Source organism: Salvelinus namaycush, chromosome 20 (assembly GCF_016432855.1).
Source record: "Salvelinus namaycush isolate Seneca chromosome 20, SaNama_1.0, whole genome shotgun sequence".
Classification (NCBI taxonomy): Eukaryota; Metazoa; Chordata; class Actinopteri; order Salmoniformes; family Salmonidae; genus Salvelinus; species Salvelinus namaycush.
The window spans coordinates 16,913,512-16,934,348 of NC_052326.1; the positions used below are offsets into that span (position 1 = coordinate 16,913,512).

Here is a 20,837-nt window from a genome sequence, read left to right on the forward strand (position 1 = left end):
CACACACACAGGGCTGGCGAGACAATATTGCTGGACCTATAAAGGGGAGGATTAATAGCCACCACACACCAACCTTGGTCTTCATTATGAGAGATGGAGCATAGCAGAACGGAGTAAAAATAGAGCAACGATTTGGAACCAGGATTCTAGTGTCAAACCCCCACCTCCAATCAGCTAATCCACCTCCCTAAATTCTCTTTCTCTCTTTGTCTCTGTTTCACTCCCATTTTATCTTACTCCATTCCCTCCCCCTATGGAAAAAACACATGATTTCACATGTGGAAATGTCACATGATTTCACATGTGAAATTATGTGGTTTTGGAACAGTTCTCGTGTAATGATATTTCACATGAATATTTTCACATGTGATCACATAACCTTTCACATTACATTGTGCATGTTTATATATACACAGTAACTATTATTTAACACGTCTCACCTGGGATCTGAACACACATAGATGACAGAAGGATTAATGAGATAATCTTGACAGATCGTTTGACCACCAACCTGACCACTCCAAATCTCCTCACCACACAAACCCTGTACTGTCTCTATTCTTCTGCCCTATGGAATCCCTTCAAAAGAGAAAGGGGAGAAGAAGCGAGATATCTAAAATGACATTCCAATCTTCCTGCTATGCCACCATGTCGATGTCAATAACTGATTTCACTTGGATTCCTACACGTTGGACTTCAAAGTAAATCATATTGAAAAGCCAGCACTAAGTGATAATGTCAAATGTAATCACATTGATCACATAAAGACGTTTGCACTATTTTAGCAGAGCAGCGTGACACTTACCCTAAAAACCCCATACTATTTATTACTTCCCTTACAAAAAAACACATGTGAAATGTGTAGTTTCACACGTGTAATTGCTGTTTTCACATGTTGAGCTGAAATGTTCACATGTACAAACAAAAGAGACAGATGTGAGGTCAGCTGTTCACATGTATTACATTTAGAGTTGACCTGCACCACCTTTTCACATGAGGGACAATAACATATTTTCATCTCACATGTAAATTGCAGATTCACATGTGAAAAACTTTCACAGCTGAAAATCAAATTTGCACTATCACATCACTAAAACATTCAAGAGTGAAAATCGAATTCACGTGTTCAATTGCATTTCCACATGTGAAAAACATTCACAAAATACTTTCAAATGTGAAAAATATTAACATGTGAATATCTAACTCTCACATGTGGAATTGCATTTTGCACATCTAAAATACTTTCACATGCAAAAATCGAATTTGCAGTTTTGTATGTGAAAAATGTATAATGTTGTCACGTGTAGTTTCATGGTATCATATGTTGAAATTTTGCAACCCCATGTTTTCACATTTATTTCACATGAGATCATTTGTATTTGTATATATTAAGGATCCCCATTAGCTGCTGCCAAGCTAATAGAATTTAGTGTGTTCCCTCAGGCCACTTGTCACGCCCTGACCATAGAGAGCCTTTTATTCTCTATGTTGGTTAGGTCAGGGTGTGACTAGGGTGGGTTATCTAGGTTGTTTTATGTCTATGTTGGCCTGGTATGGTTCCCAATCAGAGGCAGCTGTTTATCGTTGTCTCTGATTGGGGATCATATATAGGCAGCCATTTCCCCACTGTTTTTTTTGTGGGATCTTGTTTTGAGTTAGTGCATGTAGCACCTCTTATGTTACGTTTCTTTTTTGTTTTGTAAGTTTCACAAAATAAAGATGTGGAACTCAGAGCACGTTGCGCCTTGGTCTGTCTCTACACACAGCCGTGACACCACTACTCCACTATCACATATGTGACCCGTTTCAGAAAACTAGGCGTATGTCGTGGGTCACTACTTCACAGGAGAACCTTTGAACGTAAACTAAAAAAAATAATCAAACTACAGAAAAAGTCAACAACCTTCCCGCTAGCCATGATTGGCTGAGATAATGGGTGGGCTGGACATGCCAAGAGATGAGTTTGGATTGGTCTGCCATATAGCATGCTTCTGTCTATTTGAGCTGGTCAGTATGTCTAGGTAATCCTGTCTAACACAGCTTTAAAAAAAAAAATGTATCGTGTAGTAAAACTGCATAAGTGTTGCTCTCCACTTTCTGCGGGACCGAGTTTTGAAATCAGTGGAATTTGAGTATGATAGCTAAGGAGATGGAGAAAACACCTGTCTCCAGGATTACATCTCAAACTAAGGGCAACCATGGCATCCGACAGGAGATGCGTCCATCCATGAATGATGTAAGATGGTCTAGCTAGCTACATTTTCAGATATTACATTCTTCTAATTTTGACAAAGTGGTTTCATTTCAAGTTAATGTGTACTGTTGGCTAGCTAGCTAATGTTAGCTGGCTGGCTCGCTAACGTTACGTGTTTGATCTTATTATTCGTATCTCAGAGCCATTTGCTTGGCAAGCTATAGCCTAATGGTAGCTAGCTAACATTGAACCTGGTTGGTTAGCTTCCTGAAGATTCATGCAGGGTAGTAACGTCATGAGTTGGGATTATGGTTCATTATTTACCTAGCTATCTAAGCTAACGTTAGCTGGCTGGCTTGCTAGCTAATGTTACGTGTATGATTTTATTATTCGTATCTCAGAGGACTTTGCTTGGCTAGCTATAGCCTAATGTCAGCTAGCTAACATTGAACCTGGTTGGTTAGCTTCCTGCAGATTCATGCTGGGTAGTAATGTCATGAGATGGGATTATAGTTCATTGTTTAGCTAGCTAATGTTAACTGGCTGGCTCACTAGCTAACGTTATGTGTATGATCTTATTATTTGTTTCTCAGAGCCATTTTGCTTGGCTAGCTGTAGCCTAATGTTAGCTAGCTAACATTGAACCTGGTTGGTTAGCTACCTGCAGATTCATGCAGGGAAGTAACGTCATGAGTTGGGATTATGGTTCATTGTTTACTTAGCTAGCTACATGTTTTAACAAAAGACTCCACTATGCAAGTAACCATTTCGGGTGCGTTCGTAAATTCAGTCTGGCTATCTACTCCGATTTCAGAGCGCAGAATAAATTATGAATTTACGAACACTCAACACCAGTTGAATATGGCCGGTGTCAGTAAACGTTGGCAAAAAAGCGTAATTACCCAACTAGCAATGAGGAATCGGCCCAGAAGCGGCACTCTTCCGGGGGGGGGCGGAACTGATTGAATTGGCCTGGAATCGGGTGTCGGACTCGGCCAGGAATCAAAATGAAAGTACATCGGGCCGTTTATGTCTACCAGAATTCAGACGACTTTGCCGGCATTTTATCAGAATCACCCCAGAAGCAGCCCGATGCAAATTTAAATAAATGTATACAAAATGACCCGATTTAGTGACTTAAAATATTACTATTATACATTTTATACATACAAATCATTCCCATCCACAAAAAAGCATTTTGTCTCAGAGGAAACACCATACACCTGGTGACCGTGTCAGCGTGCATGCGCCTAGCCTGCCACAGGAGTCGCTACAGCGCGATGGGACAATGACATCCCAGCCGGCCAAACCTTCCCCTAACTTGGACGACGCTGGGCCAATTGTGCATTGCCTCATGGGTTTCCCGGTCGACACAGGTCTCGAACCAGCATCTGTAGAAACGCAGTTTGCACTGGGATGCAGTGTCTTAGACCGCTGCGCCACTCGGAAAGTTCCAGCCGCAAATGTTTTAATGCTTATCAATTGTCTTGCACAAAGTATCAAAATACTACACAGAACTCCGAAAGAATTTCATTTAAATGTTAATTGTATTTTTTTATCACAGAAACAATGAGAAAATATGTAAAAAATAAATTATGAAATGTTAATTATATAAAGCAGCCCGTGTAGTAATCTGCCAGAGCGTAGTCCTAATCGGCCTGAGCCCCAAGTAATACATTTGGGCCAGATAACTCACACCGGAATCGGCCCGAGCTCAATCCCTGCATCCTAGCCACAAGTAATACTGCCGAAGGCGGCCCAGACCCGGGCCACATGACGTCGGCCGATTCCGACTCTCAGCCGAGTCTGACTCTCAGCCGAATGCCCCGACTCTCAGCCGGAATCGGTCCAGATCCACTGTGCTAGCTGGGTAAATTGTTACCAGCACCACAGTTACAGTCACCAACGCCCTGAAAAACATGAAAACAGCCTAACCAGCTCTGCCAGGGCGAGTAAAATGGTCAGAGTGGGGTGTTCTCTCATTTGTGTCTGGAAGTAGCTAGCAAGCTAGCCAATGTTAGCCAGTTAACTTGGGCGCTTGACTGCCGTTGTAAGGTCAGAATGTTCGGATCAACTCTACTCATCGGCCAGAGCATCCAGTGTGCACTCTGGATGCTCTGAGAGCGAAATGCTCAGAATATATGAATGGACATTCTGACAGCACAGTTGCAGTCACCAATGCTCTGGATAACATAACAGCCTAACCAGCTCTGCTGGGGCGAGTAATGTTCTCTCATTTGTATCTGGAATTCTCTAGCAAGTTAGCTTGGGTGCTTGACTGCTGTTGTATGTACAGAACGCTCGGATCAACCCCTTAAAGAGATGGTTGGGGCTAAAGCTTAAGAGGGTGGGAACGATGCCGAATGGGTGTAGACAAAGAAGGGCTCTCCAATAGTAGTACCAAAACATTCAATGGCCATTTTCTCAAAAGTGAGTTTACAAGTTTATTAACTTTCAAAGCAGAATTACTTTCCCATTGTTCCTCAACTGTAGTGTATGATACACCATTTTGTAGCTCTGAGTCTCTACTTTTATCCAATGTAAAAAACACAATTTCGAATTTTGCTACGTAAGACCGATTTGAGCAGGTCGGTCACATATTTACAATACAACATCCACGTGTACGTGTGTTTAGAGTGCGTGTCTTATCATGTTCATGTGTGTCTGTGCCTGTGTGTGTCTTTCACATTATTCACATTATTTGTATCTGTTTTTTTATCCGATTTTGCTGCTTGCATAAGATACCTGATGTGAAAATGAGTTCCATGTAGCGATGGCTCTATATAGTACTGTGCACCTCCCATAGTCTGTTCTTGACTTGGGAATTGTGAAGAGACTTTGGTGGCATGTCTTGTGGGGTATGCATGGGTGTCCGAGCTGTGTGCTCGTAGTTTAAACAGACACCTTGGTGCATTCAGCACGTCAACACTTCTTACAAAAACAAGTAGTGATGAAGTCAATCTCTCCTCCACTTTGAGCCATGAGAGACTTACTTGCATGTTATTAATGTTAGCTCTCTGTGTATATCCAAGGGCCAGCCGACTGCCCTGTTCTGAGCCAAGTGTAATTTTCCGAGGTCCCTCTTTGTGGCACCTGACCACACGACTGAACAGTAGTCCAGGTGCGACAAATCTAGAGCTTGTAGGACCTGCCTTGTTGATAGTGTTGTTTAAAAGGCAGAGTGCTTTATTATGGACAGACCTCTCCCCATCTTTACTACTGTTGTATCAACATGTTTTGACCACAGTCCAGGGTTACTCCAAGCAGTTTAGTCACCTGAATTTGCTCAATTTCCACATTACTTACTACAAGATTCAGTTGATGTTTAGGGTTTAGTCAATGATTTGTCCCAAATACAATGCTCTTAGTTTTTGAAATATTTAGGACTAATTTATTCCTTGCCACCCATTCTGAAACTAACTGCAGCTCTTTGTTAAGTGTTGCAATGATTTCACTCACTGTAGTAGCTGACGTGTATAGTATTGAGTCATCCACATACATAGCCACACTGGCTTTACTCGTGGCCAGTGGCATGTCATTAGTAAAGATTGAAAAAAGTAAGGGGCCTAGACAGCTGCCCTGGGGAATTCTGGATTCTATCTGGATTATGTTGGATACTCTTTCATTAAAGAACACCCTCTGTGATATGCTAGACATGTAACTCATGCTTTCACATGTGCTCAAATGTTATCACGTGTAGTTTCATGTTATCACATGTTGCTTTTATATGATGTCACGTTATCACATTAACTTCACATAAGATCACATGTGATCACATGTGAAAGTCATGTGTTTTTCCATAAGGGTCTCTCTAAAGGCACCTTACATTAGCTCTGTGTGGTTTCCTCTCTCTCGCTTTGGATTACCCTTCAGTTTTCCCCTCCCTTTTCAATAAAAACATCCCATCATTAAAACCTCTCCCTGACAGAACACCAGCACCTCAAGTGTCGCTTGTTCATGTAAATTGTGATCCAGTTGACACTTGTATGGCTGAAATGGCTTCTGTGGCGAGCCAAATATGATAATTAGTGCGTGGTTGTTTGGGTGAGTGAGCCAAAAAGAGGCGGTGCCTACACACACACACATACACACACACACATACATACAGTCATGGCCAGCTGATTCGCTGGCTGCACACACAGCTGATCTAATTGGGGAGTTGTAAAGGAGGCTGCCTCTAATTAGCTTGTGTCTGCCTCATTACCCAGCTGCCTATACTGGGATTTATCACCATCACACTGTCTTTATCTCTCTCTGTGCACCTGCTGCATCTCACACACAAACACTCTCCTCCTCCTGTGTTTCCTTCTCAAGGGAACACAAACACCTAGGCTCAAACACCAACACAAGCATTCAATATCACATCAACATCACAGCCACACACACACAGGCACACACACATGCACACATGCACACACACTCACACACACCATTGGCCGCTGTATATAGCAGCACAGTAAACAACAAATTGGCTGAAGAGGGGCTTTTATCTTTTAAGGTCCTATGGTGATCTGATCACAGCGCCTAGCTACTTCATCACTGTCATCACCACATCCACAATGAAATTACACCCCACAACACAGCACTGCTGGACCAACGCTTAAAAAGCTTAACCCTCCACTTACCTCACAGAGAGAGAGAGAGAGAGGAAAAAGATGAAGGACAAACTCCTTTAAGCTTACAAAATGAACATTAATCTAACCAATAATGAAGAGATATAAAGTATACAAGAATGTACGAGACCTTGGGACTAAGTTCTATCTGACAATTAGTTATTCATATAGAGTTGCTCTTTAGGTGGTCATTTACATGTGAGATATGTCAACAACAAAAAAAAGTACATTTACGATTTAAAAAAATTACAAATGTGAAAGTTCTATTTGAGCAAAATCCTTTGAACTTGGTGCTATAAGGTTCATCTGCAGTCCAATCACACAATAAAATAACATATGTATGTAAGGTATTGTACTTACTGAGTCATGAAAGAGAAAGACATCACAAAACAGTTACGAGATCTGGGATTTCGAAAAATTTGAATTCTCTCAAAACTATACATTTATCATATCCTTCATTATTCATGTCGGTTCTGGTCCTCTTTTGTAATTTATATTTTTCCACCACTTTTCAGAAGATTTGGCATAACGTATGGTAGAAACAAATAAATACAGGTGCCCTAAAGCATGTTTAGAGCCCATTGTAGAGACATTGCTGTTTTTGTCTTGTTCTATATCAATAAGAAAACCTCCATGGAAGTGGTATTTCACTACAATTACAAACTTACCACATTTTATTGATAACTAGTAGGTTGTTTACTGACTGAGTGTCAGAGACCAGAACAATATATCAGTTTACTCATCCAGAGCTAAGCTTTAGCAATGTTGCCAGTTCTCCATAAGATATAGTGTATTTGTCATTTTATTGCTTTAACAAATGTGTGATGAACATAAATTAATATATTTGATGATGTGATTAGAAAGAAGGAAGGTTATTCTCATCATTGAATCATTAAATGTCTGCATGTTTCTATTGAAATTGAAATAAATGCAACATTCTGTGCCAGATAGAACCTTACGACTGAACCCAGATTGACATTTCAGAACTAGAAGGTTCTAGCTGCGATTACAAACCCTAAAAAAACTGATTTACAAATGTCTTCAAATGTTGGGGTATCTTTAAGGTGAGGAACTTAATGGGTTATGAAAGAAGAATTCACTACAAAACAGTTCTGAGATCTTGGATGTGAAAACGTTGATGTCCAATATCTCAGAACTAGGAGCAGATAGAACCTTAATAGTCCCAAGGTCACGAAATCATCTAAATGGTCACCTGCCATTATGGAAAACACTTTCTGCATTGACCGTTGGCTAAACTGCCATAGCAGGATAAACTACTGTACCTCTCAGCTGCGTGGCTGTGACTCTGGCTGTGACCTGTGAGTTTCTACTGCTGTCCCAGAGAGCCCTGTGTGTCTCATTACAGGGAGGTCACACAGAAGGAGTCCCCCTGGCAGTCCTCTCACACCACACAGCAGCCATCACACCTTTATTACCTCTTACTGTCTCTGATGTAACCACTACAAAGCCAGGATGAGGGGATGCTATGCATAGTTAAAAGCTTTTAACTAGAAATAACATTAATATTCATAACATTCCCCAAAGTGTTTAACTTTGAGCTAAACACTGGATTTTTCTGACATACATTTAGTGATAATGCTTATTTTATCTATAGAGTGGTTGAAAAAAAGAGCTTATACAAGTCAAATGTTTCTCTTATCCTTCCTCTCCTTCTCTCTCTCGCGCGCTCTCTCTCTCTCTCTCTCTCTCTCTCTCTCTCTCTCTCTCTCTCTCTCTCTCTCTCTGCGATACCTACATTGCCAGTCCCGTAGAGCCACAGTATATCTGGTGAGGGCAGCTGCTCCTGAATATTCATAAGCTGAGACAGTTGCTTCCTTGTCTGGTTGCATTCCTAATCACTATTGAGATGCGTAGAATCATTGTCTACCAATCACTACACATCAAAATATGGCTAGGAACCGTTAACTCATGACTATGCAAGAAACGGTATGCTATGCATATCTGTGGGTGGTCTTGGGTACAATCTTAGTAGCAGTGAGAGCCAAGACTAATTTCCAAAATTAAAATAATTATAATGAAACTTGAGGTGATTCAAAATATGTCTAGGAACCTCTAACTCATTTATATGCAAGAAACGGTATGTTATGCATATCTGTGGGTGGTCTTGTGTACAATCTTTGTAGCAAAGAGAGCTGAGACTAATTGGTAGATTCATTGGAAAAACTTAACACAAAGGCCAATCCAATATTGAAATAGTGCATTTATAGATCATTCTCCAAGTCAAACTGCTAACTCTATCATAACCAATCAATAGGACTTAACACGGTAAGCAAGGTGACCTGAAGCATGTGAGAAACTTCCACTATATGAGCACTGAATCAATGACACAGGCCAGTCAGGCCTGGAGAGGAAATAAGAAATCCATGGCTGCATTCAGATGGTCTTATCTGGGAGCGTGTTTACATTATCTGCCATGGTTAATAATAGTTCCTATCATCATCATTAGGGACCTTGATTACACATTCTCTACTCAACTGAGAATACCTTTGCATACTACGGAGCTGTGCAAAGCAAGTTTGCGTAACGTACTCTTCCTGATGGATATGGTGATCACATGATAAATTCCCGTTAACCAGTGATGACATCCTCTCAGATAGTACTTCCTGTTGACAGCTAAGATAAAGGGATGCACAGTACAAAAAAGGTTTGTGTTCGGTCTTTGAGAGGTATAAAACATGAGAGTAGCACGTTGAAAAGGTCAGTCCCATAGAGCAGAATAGAGAGGGTTTGGAAAGGCCATTGACTCCCAGTGGAGTCTGGTTGACAAACTAAAGCTGCTATATAAAGGGAACGGGGAACTCCTGGCTGACTAAAGACATTGTTACAGACTGGCAGGTACAGTGGCTATGACCTCAGGACTGATTCTCTGAGCATGCATATCCAAAGGTTAGTTTAAATCAACACAAGATAAAGACTCACATTGGGGTTTTAGGTAAAGGACTTCCACTTGTATAAGTAGTCTCTAAGCTCAGACTAAGTATAGCGTCTTACCTCAAACTGCTTGACGATGTCATGGAAGGCAGGGTTGAGTTTGCAGCTCTCTGCCAGTAGGGACATGCTCCGGTCATACTCAGAGATGTAGGTAGCAAACCCAGCAAACTCCTCCCGTCGAGACAGGATCACATCCACCACCCTCTGGCTCTCCTCCCTGGTGATGGGGAATGGAATCATGTTGAGGTTTGGAGGATTGGTTGACAGTGTATGTTATTGAATAACAGTTGACAGGTAAGTTATTGAATTACGGACATAGAAACATGTCGATACCTCCTGAGCTCCTGAATGAATAAGAATTCAAAAATATACAGTTGGATACTATTTACAATCATTCCGCTTGATGCGTTTAAAATGCAGAACTGTCTATGCTTTTTCATTTCTATGGAATTTACAAGTCTGTGGGTATTTATTTATGAGTGCATATAATAATAATAATAATATTAGCTAATTAAAATCATACATTAAATGCATCTTTATAAAATTGTGTCTTCAGCAGGGATATAAAAAGAGGCACTGAATCTGCATATATAGATATCCCACTGTGTTTAACGTACTGAATGTCTCACCATTGTCTGATGCGCGAGTCCAGCTCAGTGAGGATGTTGCTGTGGAGTATGTAGACCTCAGGGAGTGTGCCCAGTATCTCCCCCAGCCTCTGTTCCTCCACCACAGGTTCCCCATCCTCCCCCACCGCCTCCGACACTGCTGCCCTGAAGTCCTGCAGGAGAGGGAGGAAGAAGGGGAGAGAAGAGAGAGGGTAGAGGGAGAAGGGGAGAGGGATTGAGGCAGGAAGAAGGGGAGGAAAAGAATAAGGGGGGAAAGGGCAAAGGAGGGAGAGAGTTACAGGGGGAACGGGTCAGATCCTCCTAGAGCTTCCCATCCTTCCTGTTCCTCTAACCCAGTATCATCTCAGTCTATCTTCCTCTTCCCCAGTCTCTGCCTGTCTAACCACTCAGGAAAAGGGGTTCTGGACCTGGGTTATATACCAACTGTTGGGTTGCATAATGACCTTGGTCACTGATACATTGTTGACCACAACCCTACCATTTATCAACATACTGACATGAACTATATGGTCTTATACAACGGATGGTTCTAATTCTGGATACTGATTGGTTAAAACCACATTCCAACCGGTTTCTATTCCATACGTTACACAAGTAAGGCTATGACGTTGAAATGCCTATTTACTGTTCCATCTCACTGCGCAATCCATCCGTCTCATCAGCCCAACCAGGCAATTTATAAACTTGATTTCTACTGTAACATTATCTCCCCTTTCTTTCAGACTAACATTTGGTTTTCAACAACGGAGATTTGTATAAAACTTGCTATCTGTCTCTTCGACATTTGCAACATTGTTTCAGTATTTAAATTCAATCTCCTGCTGTCCCATAGTAATGAACGTGTCGTGAGTTAGGACGAGAAAGACAGGCAGGCAACTTTTCTTAGCCAGTCAAAATCATGAATCAGAATAGTTTTTATGGATATATTCAAAGACATTTCTATAGAAAAACAGGCCAAACAAAATGATTTTTTTCATGAAAATATGTTAATCATTATTTTAATTTGTTTCTTAACCTGTTCGAAGCCGGTGTTTGGAGGATATATGGGACTTAATCTTGGGCCTAACAACACCCTTGCCAATATATCCTTCAAACACTGGCTTCGAGGGCATTATCACTTAAACACTATTATTGCACACAGAGTGAGTCCATGCAATTTATTATGTGACTTGTTAAGCACATTTTTACTCTTGAACTTATTTAGGCTGCCATTACAAAGGGGTTGAATACTTATTGACTCAATACTTTTCAGCTTTTCATTTGTAATATTTTGTACAAATTTCAAAAAACATAATTCCACTTTTACATTATGGTGAATTATGTTTGCGGCAGTGACAAAAGATCTCAATTTAATCCATTATAAATTCAGGCTGTAACACAACAAAATGTGGAAAAAGCCAACTCAGAAGCTAACGTTAGCGTTAGTGTTAGCATTCTCATAGAGAATGACTGGCGGTGTTAGCTAGTTAGCATTTTAGACTATCTTTTCAATCAAAGAACAATACTTGAAATGGCAATTTTGTTAGACACAGAATATCAATGATAAAATGTTTTATGTAGATATTTGCAATCTGTTGTGCCACAAAGATAACTAGCTAACACCACCAGTCATTCTCTATGAGACTGGCCACCCCTCAAAGACTGGTTCCTAGGTTTATTCCTAGGTTCCTGCCTTTCTAGGGAGTTTTTCCTAGCCACTGTGTTTCTTCATCTGCATCGCTTGCTCTTTGGGGTTTTAGACTGGGTATCTGCATAGCACTTTGTGACAACTGCTGATGTAAAAAGGGCTTTATAAAATACAGTTGATTGATTCATTGATTAATGCTAATGAACATTGGCTTCTGCGTGCTTATGGAGGAAGACAAGTTTAAACGTTCGAACGCGCCCCTGCCAACAGCTTCGGTACTACCCACAAGGGGAAAAGAAAAGTTAATCTCTCATTGAAATGCATTCATTAATTTTAGTGCTGCATTAAATGGCTTAAAATATGATAATATATATTTTAAAATGTTGTATTGTATCTATAATTGAGTTGATGTCTGACTTGTGTTGTGCAAGCCATCAATTTGAATTAAAAAAATTATAACTTTTACCACATATTTCAAGCTACAAAGCCATGATGGTAAAATGCTAATTCAAAAGCCGACAACAGGGATGGGCAACTGGCCCCACCGCCTTTTTGTAGGCCCGACAACCAATAATAATAATATTTTTTTTTAAATTGGGGGGGGACTCCATCGGGGTCTCAACTTACTGTTGAGAGTTAGAATAATAGGTGCAATTTCGAAATGTGGTTGTGCATCAGTAGTCACTCAATAAGCCAGTGTCAGCAAAATATTTTTAGATTGCTAAGTTAGTTTCGCGGCCAGCTTTGTAAACTTGTAGTAAGCATGGTCGAATTACCGACCGGGCCATTGATCATTAGTTGTCATATTAAAAACTGCAAACATTTGCCTCCAGCCTATGGCAAAATGTGTAGATTTGCATAAAATTAGTTATAAAATTGCTAAATCTTCTCTCCTCCCCATGGCAAAATTTGTAGATTTGCAGCAAATTTGCTTTAGAACGGCAACATTTTATCTATGCCCCAATAATTTGCATCTCTATCATTTATTTTAATATAGCTAAACTAAAAAGAGGAACTTGTGTGTCATGTAAACCTAGCTAGCTATATCTATATCTATATATCTAGCTTGAGTCAAAGCAGAAGCTGTCACTCTTCATCAGCATAAATTACAAATATTGATGAGAAAATGACATCACCACTTTGTGCAATTCAAAGACCCGAGCCAGCTAGTTGTCGTGGATGACAGATCAGGTTTGAAAAACCTAAAATGTGTTTTACGGTCGGGACAAACTGCACGCCCAAAAGTGAGTGATCAAGCTATTGATCTAGCTGTTGAGCATTTTGAACATGACTTTAAAGCAAACCAAAGACAGCAAACTAGCTAGTTAGTGAACTATTTTCCAATAAGGCATTACTTTCATAACCCATCTAGCTAAGATAATACTTTTCACCTTGTTTGTCGATCTGTAATGCTAGCTAGCTATGCAGTTCCAACCTATCTAGCTAGCTGCCCATCCAACCAGCTAGCAATGGGCAGCTAGCCAGCTAAATATATCTAGTACAGAAGAGACATTCATCAAGACGAAGTTGGATATTAGTAGCGCTGTAGCTAGTAAAGGATCTATTATACAGCCAGTTAAGATGGAAAGCATATGATTTCAACCCCCAAAATAAAGCATGTTCATTTCAAGCAAAACACATGTACTGTAAGTGAATGGGTTTTCCAACATTCTGAAGCTTTCTTTACCCTTTGTGGTCGTTGCTAAGTTAAACAATAGCCTCACATCATTGATGACACAAACCTGTCTTCCTCCATATTAAGTGAAAACAAATGTTTTCATTTTTATTTATTTTTCTCCTCAAAATAGAATTAACATATCTTTCAAATCCTGTGCACATTAATTAATAGTTATGACAAATGTAATTCATATTTAACAATGTTTTGCTTGTTTGTGAATGGGCCGGAAGGACGAAAATAATCACAACAAATTGGATGTGCTCTTGTTGTCAGGTGTCATCAAATCAAATCAAATGTATTTATATAGCCCTTCTTACATCAGCTGATATCTCAAAGTGCTGTACAGAAACCCAGCCTAAAACCCCAAACAGCAAGCAATGCAGGTGAAGAAGCACGGTGGCTTGGAAAAACTCCCTTGAAAGGCCAAAACCTAGGAAGAAACCTAGAGAGGAACCAGGCTATGAGGGGTGGCCAGTCCTCTTCTGGCTGTGCCGGGTGGAGATTATAACAGAACATGGCCAAGATGTTCAAATGTTCATAAATGACCAGCATGGTCAAATAATAATAATCACAGTAGTTGTCGAGGGTGCAGCAAGTCAGCACCTCAGGGGTAAATGTCAGTTGGCTTTTCATAGCCGATCATTGAGAGTATCTCTCCCGCTCCTGCTGTCTCTAGAGAGTTGAAAACAGCAGGTCTGGGACAGGTAGCACGTCCGGTGAACAGGTCAGGGTTCCATAGCCGCAGGCAGAACAGTTGAAACTGGAGCAGCAGCATGGCCAGGTGGACTGGGGACAGCAAGGAGTCATCATGCCGGGTAGTCCTGAGGCATGGTCCTAGGGCTCAGGTCCTCCAAGGTGAATAGGTTCCAGAAGCCATTGATGACATCACTTCCTGAGTGTCAGCTCCTTGGTTTGTGGTGGTTCTCTCCGGCCGTCAGCCAGCCCTGTGCTTAGGTTTATCAGTGTTGTTCCAGCTAGATTGACTACCTTGCCTTGACAACGTGGGCTCGTCAGCCCAGGGGTAGTCAGTCAGATGATTACGCAGAAACGTACGCACCAGGCATTGTTTGAGGTGAATTTACACAAGCACTGGAGCACATCGGTGCTCATTGACACCAGGGTACCTTACACAGAGAAAGGTCAAGAATAGGTCAATGTTACCTTCATTTAAGGTGTCCATCCCGCGATTGGAAGGTTGTGAGTTTGATCCCTGGCGAAGTCATACCAAAGACAGTAAAAATGGGACTTGATGCATCTCAGCATTAAGGAGATAGATTGGGGGTAAGGCCCTGTGATAGACTAGCATCCTGTCCACGCGGTGTACTTGTACATCAAGCTGCTACAGGGGATAGGCTCCTGCCATATGAGCTGTTCTGGCTCGCGCAAGGCTACTTACTTAGCTTTATTCAGCTATGTCCACTGTATCTTCACCTCTTCAAAAATAGATAGAATATAAGATAGCAATGGGGTTGGTTCTTTGTACCAGTTACCTTAGGCAGGAAATACAGTAAAGCAGAAGGGGACATTCTGAATGAGGGCAGTGAGGAGAACCAACTGTTGATTCCCAGAGGTCAGTGATGCATCAAATACAGCTGTTGTCATTCCTCTCCATGATTTTTCTCATTTACTGCCTGTCAGAGTAAGTGTACAGTCTAGATCCCAGCAGGTTTGGCTGAAAAATTGACATTTTCCAGTAAGGCACTGGAGCTCGACCTTCACATATAGAATAGATTGAATGCGGTACCCTGAGTAATTCATTTGATCCCATTTTGATCTCAGAAGAATGTTGTATGGAGATGCAATGCATTTGAAGTAGGGAAACCCCTAACCCAGAATGTTGTGGATTCAATTTCCAGATGCAACAAAAGCTAAATGAGACTCTTGCCTTGAAGGAGTCATTGAAAATAAGAATTTGTTGACCTGCTTGGTTAAATAAAGGTCAAATTAAAAAATAGTTTGCTGAATTGGTAAACTGTTGATGTTTTGTCATGGAGCTAGTGTGTGTGGTTGCTTGGATAGTTGGAACCTGACAGCTTGAATCAAGGGAGCCTCATCGTTCATACTGGATACCATTGAGCAAGGGCACTACCTGAATTAGTTAGATAGGTGTACAACCATGATTTATGATCTGTTCATTTGAATGTAAAAGCTGTAGTCTATGCACTTTGATCCCATTAAACAAACTGAGTGATGCAAATATTATACACAAGTCCACTCTAATGATTGTACTATACATCATCATTATACTAGGTTTCTTATGTAGATTCTCTAGACATATCGATATATATGGCCTTCTTTTTGTTGCTTCGTTACTGAGTCTTTCATGTAAAGATCATGAACATTCTTATTCATGACCTTTTGTACAGTGTGTTCTTTCATGAATTGCACACTTGCTATGTTTTTTGAATACTGAACGCAGGTTGTTTAACCTTGTTTCCCCCCCCTTCTCAATAAGGTTATTATATCAGCTACATGTCCCTCATACCCAGCTTCCAGGCATGATATTCAACAATATTTCCTTACTCTGTTGCATAATGCATAAATGCAACACTCGCCTCTTATAATTCTTAAAGCTATAACAGTAGAGGGATGTTCCTAAGTGGGTTCCCTCTCCAACAGACCTAACTCAGCAATCCATGCATGATTGGAACAGACCAGACATTCCTAGACGACCCCCCCCCCCCCCCACCCCCACACACTCCCTAGAGCTCTCTAATACTCACACACAGCTGGGGGAAAAGACCACCGTCAGTGAGAGTTGAGAGAAAACACACAAGCTATTGTTCCATTGTTTGATAAGGAATAACAAAAAATACAGCACATTTCCAGACCCTGTTCCCAAATGTGAAGTGAAGTTCTTCTTCTGAGTTTTCTTCTCCAGGACTTTCCCCAATAACAGGTTGAACAAATGATACTCCGATCTGACGTTTGATCTGTTCATATATTTGTCTCTCAGGTTTGACGAAGCTTCCCTGTTCAACCAACTGTCTAATGTTGTCATTTGACCCTGTATGCTTTTATTCTATTCACTGGGGGTGAGAGTAGATGAGAGAAGTAGAGGGTAAAGCTGCTGTCCTGTGTAGGGGCTTAGTGAGCTGTGAGTAAGACAACTGTGTCTGTCCCAGTGGAGGGAGCAGCCAGGACATAAAGTAGCAGCCAGGTCTGCTTCACAGCAGCAGTGATGAATGCTAACTCAGATGGGATCGATAGCACATGATGAACGGGAGGCGCTAAAGCACACAGTGTCACAGTATTATCTCACTGTGGTGTGTATGTCTCTACTTGTTTTGTGTCTGCAGTGTTCTAAAACTGAAATTGATGAGGTTCAGACGCTTGTCCTTGTAGATACATGATGGATTTATATTATAGATGGTGTTAGCTACTAGACAGCCATACCAGGAGGGACAATTGATATTGTTTAAGCATTTTGACACCTTCAATCAATTAGTGAACTTTCATGTGTTTTCCCCAATTCTTAGAATAGAGAAATGACCCTTCTCAAGAGCATTCCTTCCTAGAGAAGTGCCATAAAGTCACTGAAGTTTTAGCCTGTGTGTGGTGACACTAACACAATCACGTTTTAATGTAGTGATGTGCAGTTCGGGAATGAATTGTAACTTTTTTGAATGACTCTTTTTACTGCCTAGAGTCATGATTCTTTTTTCTGAGGGACTTTAGTCGTTCGTTTGAACTTCTGGCTGGCCACAATGAATTCTACTGCAGGATTAATACGCAATACTCTGGCTCAGCGGCTCTGGAGACGTGCTCCGACCAACAGCTGTCTATGATCCACTCACAGGACAGTTTATTATGTACACCCATTTAGTACCGGGTCGGACCCCTCCTTTGCCTCCAGAACAGCCTGTATTCTTTGGGGCATTCTACAAGGTGTCGTGAACGTTCCACAGGGATGTTGGTCCATGCTGACGCAATGACATCATGCAGTTGCTGTAAATTGGACGGTGGTACATTCATGCTGCAAACAGCCTGTTATGTGTAAACTGAACTCGCTGTCATGTTCCAGGCAATGTTTTTCCACTCCTCAATTGTCCAGTGTTGGTGATCACTTGCCTACTGAAGCCGCTTCTTCTTGTATTTATCTGATAGGAGTGGAACCCGGTGTGGTCGTCTGCTGCAATAGCCCATCCGTGACAAGGATCGATAAGTTGTGCATTCCAAGATGCCGTTCTGCACACCACTGTTGTACTGCGCTGTTATTTGTGGCTGTTAGCTTGCACGATTCATGTCATTCTCCTTCAACCTCTCTGATCAACAATATGTTTTCGCTCACATGACTGCCGCTGACTGGATGTTTTTTGTTTGTCGCACCATTCTCGGTAAACCCTAGAGTCCTTTATGCATGAAAAGCCAAGGAGAGAGGGCGTTTCTTAGATATTGGATCCGGCGTGCCTGGCACCGCCGAAAACGCCACGCTCAAAGTTGCTTAGGTCACTCATTTAGCCCATTCTAACGTTCAGTCGAACAGTAACTGACTGCCTCGATGCCTATCTACCTGCTTTATATTGCAAGCCACGACCATGTGACTCACTGTCTGTAGTAGAAACACATTTTTGTGAACGGGTTGTGTACCTAATAAACTGGCCGGTGAGTGTATATACGAGCAGGAACATAAAGCATTCTGCAGGCAGCATAGAGAAGAAAAATTGATAATTTAACTGATAATTGATAGCATGGTGCAAGGAATTGATTATTGAACGTTTTGATGGACACAACTTTGTAGAACCAAAACATACACACAGCCTTTGCTCAACAAACTCTAAACTCGAACTAATCATTTGGGGGGCTGCAGTTCGTGAACGATATTGTGCTTATAACCCTCATGGCAGTCAACCAATGCATTTCGCCAAGAGTCGTTCACAATCTAGTCCAGTAGCAGCCACAACTAAACCTTTTTTCAAATGCATCAAGAAATAATATTATTTGTATGCCTAACAATGAACAAATGTACACCGTTTAAAGCACACTTTTACAAGTCTCACTTTTACAAGTCTCACAAATGACAGCTCCAATAAGCCCCTTTATGGTGAATGACATGTGAACAAAAGGCTTGTGGAATCATGACTCTTTCAAGTTTTCAGTTTATCGTTCACCTGTAGAGGTTCCTGTGTGCTCTGGGCATTACTGTCTCAAATTAACAAAATCAGTCGAAAGATTTGTTCTTTTGACTGAACGAGTCTAAAAACTCAGTCAGTAAAAAAGCAGAACCTACCATCACTATTTTAAAGGCCTACTATGGTTATTTAACATGATTTTTGAATGACTACCTCATCTCTGTACCCCACACATACAATTATCTGTAGGGTCTTTCAGTCATGCAGTGAACACAGATTCAACCACAAAGACCAGGGAGATGTTCCATTGCCTCGCAAAGAAGGGCACCTATTGGCAGATGGGTAAAAATAAAAGCAGACATTGACTATCCCTTTGAGCATGGTGAAGTTATTAATTACACTTTGGATGGTGAATCAATACACCCAGTCACTACAAAGATACAGGCATCCTTCCTAACTCAGTTGCCAGAGAGGAAGGAAATCGCTCAGGGATTTCACCATGAGGCCAATGGTGACTTTAAAACAGTAACCGAGTTTAATGACTGTGATAGGAAAACACCGAGGATGGAGCAACATCATTGTAGTTACTCCACAATACTAACCTATTTGACATAGTGAAAAGAAGGAAGCCTGTAGGGAATACAAAATATTCCAAAACATTCATCCTGTTGGAAACAACACTAAAGTAACATTGCAAAGAACGTGTCATAGCAATTTTCCTCAACATAGAATGAACATATCTTTCAAATTCTGTGAACATTATGTAATAGTTTTGACAAATTGAATTCATATTTAACAAAGTTTTGCTTGTTTGTGAATGGGCCGGAAGGAGAAAAACAGTCATCTTCAATCAGGAACTGGATCAAGTGGGCGTGGCATTATAAATTGAATAATTGGAGTATTCAGAGGGCTTTTACCAGAATATAATCTACTCTGTACAATGAGAGTGATGTTGCTCCATTTGTTTATCTTACCTCTTGAAGGAGCTTTAGGGCCTTTACATGTCTAAAAAAACAACAAGAGAGAGTGATAGGTTAGTGATATTGTCAGCTTAAATGGGAATCCATTCACACATCCATTCAGACAGGTAAATACTTTAGCAGATTATTAAAGGATATAAAAGAACAAGATACAAAACATGTGTCACATGATTTACATAGAGAAACATCCTCCAACAAGTCAAATGTACTCTCCGAAGTATATCAGAAGAACAGTTCACTGTCTGCTGAGGCTGTGCTGATATTCAATAACTTACACTAGACACTCATTTAATTGGCTGTCAGTTTGGGATGCTGTGGATGCTACTCAATAAATTAGTGAAGACAGTGATGAATAGGACAGAGAGAGAGTAAGAGAGAGAGAGAAGGAGAATGAGCGACAGAGAGAGGGAGAGAATGAGAGAGAGAGAACAAGAGAGAGAGAGAGGGAGAATGGCCTGACTAAAGCAGGGATGCTATTGAATCCATTAAAAGAGATACTCACAGTCTCTCAGAGTCCACCAGCTCTTTGGCGACGTAGAAGGCTCTGGATCGTCCATCAATCTAGGTGACAGAAGCGAAAGCAGCAAGAAGTGAATGAACAGAGCTAATGTTAAAATGCTCTCTTTAGGTACTTATTCCTGTGAAACATTGATAGCAACAGCTACACGGGAGGAGGAGATTGAGGAAAAGCTCATTTTGATTTACTTGATTCTCCACTGTCAAAATAAGAGTGATTATTTGATTAGAGTGGAGCATAGACGTGAAAGCTTTTTAAAATACACAGATTTAAATTCAGATGCATTATGTATGAGAGGCTGACTGGCTGTTTCTGGGACTGGCGCAACTATTTTTCTCCTTATTGTGTTTTTCTTTTGAAGAAGAAAGCAAGGAAGTGTGAGTCACGTGGCGGGAGCCCGGCTGATATTATTGTGGCAGTGGGATGGGGTGGGGTCCATCTCTGGGCTACTGTAAAATGGCTGCTTGAATAGAAAGCAGTTTCAACAGAAAGTGATACCCACCATTGAATGTGGTAGCCAAGTGAAATATTATGTAGTGGATATTACAAGTAAAGGTCATACATCTTAGATATAC

General features: G+C 40.9%; 1 protein-coding gene across 2 annotated transcripts in view; it reads right to left on the reverse strand.

Moving 5' to 3' along the window:
* The window catches only part of LOC120065094 (FYVE, RhoGEF and PH domain-containing protein 5-like), a 45,188-nt gene that overhangs the window by 11,782 nt on the left and 12,569 nt on the right, over positions 1-20,837 (reverse strand). For both annotated transcript variants that reach the window (XM_039015811.1, XM_039015810.1), the window contains exons 4-7: positions 20,248-20,306; positions 19,740-19,770; positions 10,389-10,540; positions 9,820-9,976 (exon numbers count right to left, since the gene is read on the reverse strand). In XM_039015811.1, coding sequence (XP_038871739.1) covers positions 9,820-9,976; positions 10,389-10,540; positions 19,740-19,770; positions 20,248-20,306 — 399 coding nt within the window. The remainder of the gene's footprint in view (positions 1-9,819; positions 9,977-10,388; positions 10,541-19,739; positions 19,771-20,247; positions 20,307-20,837) is intronic.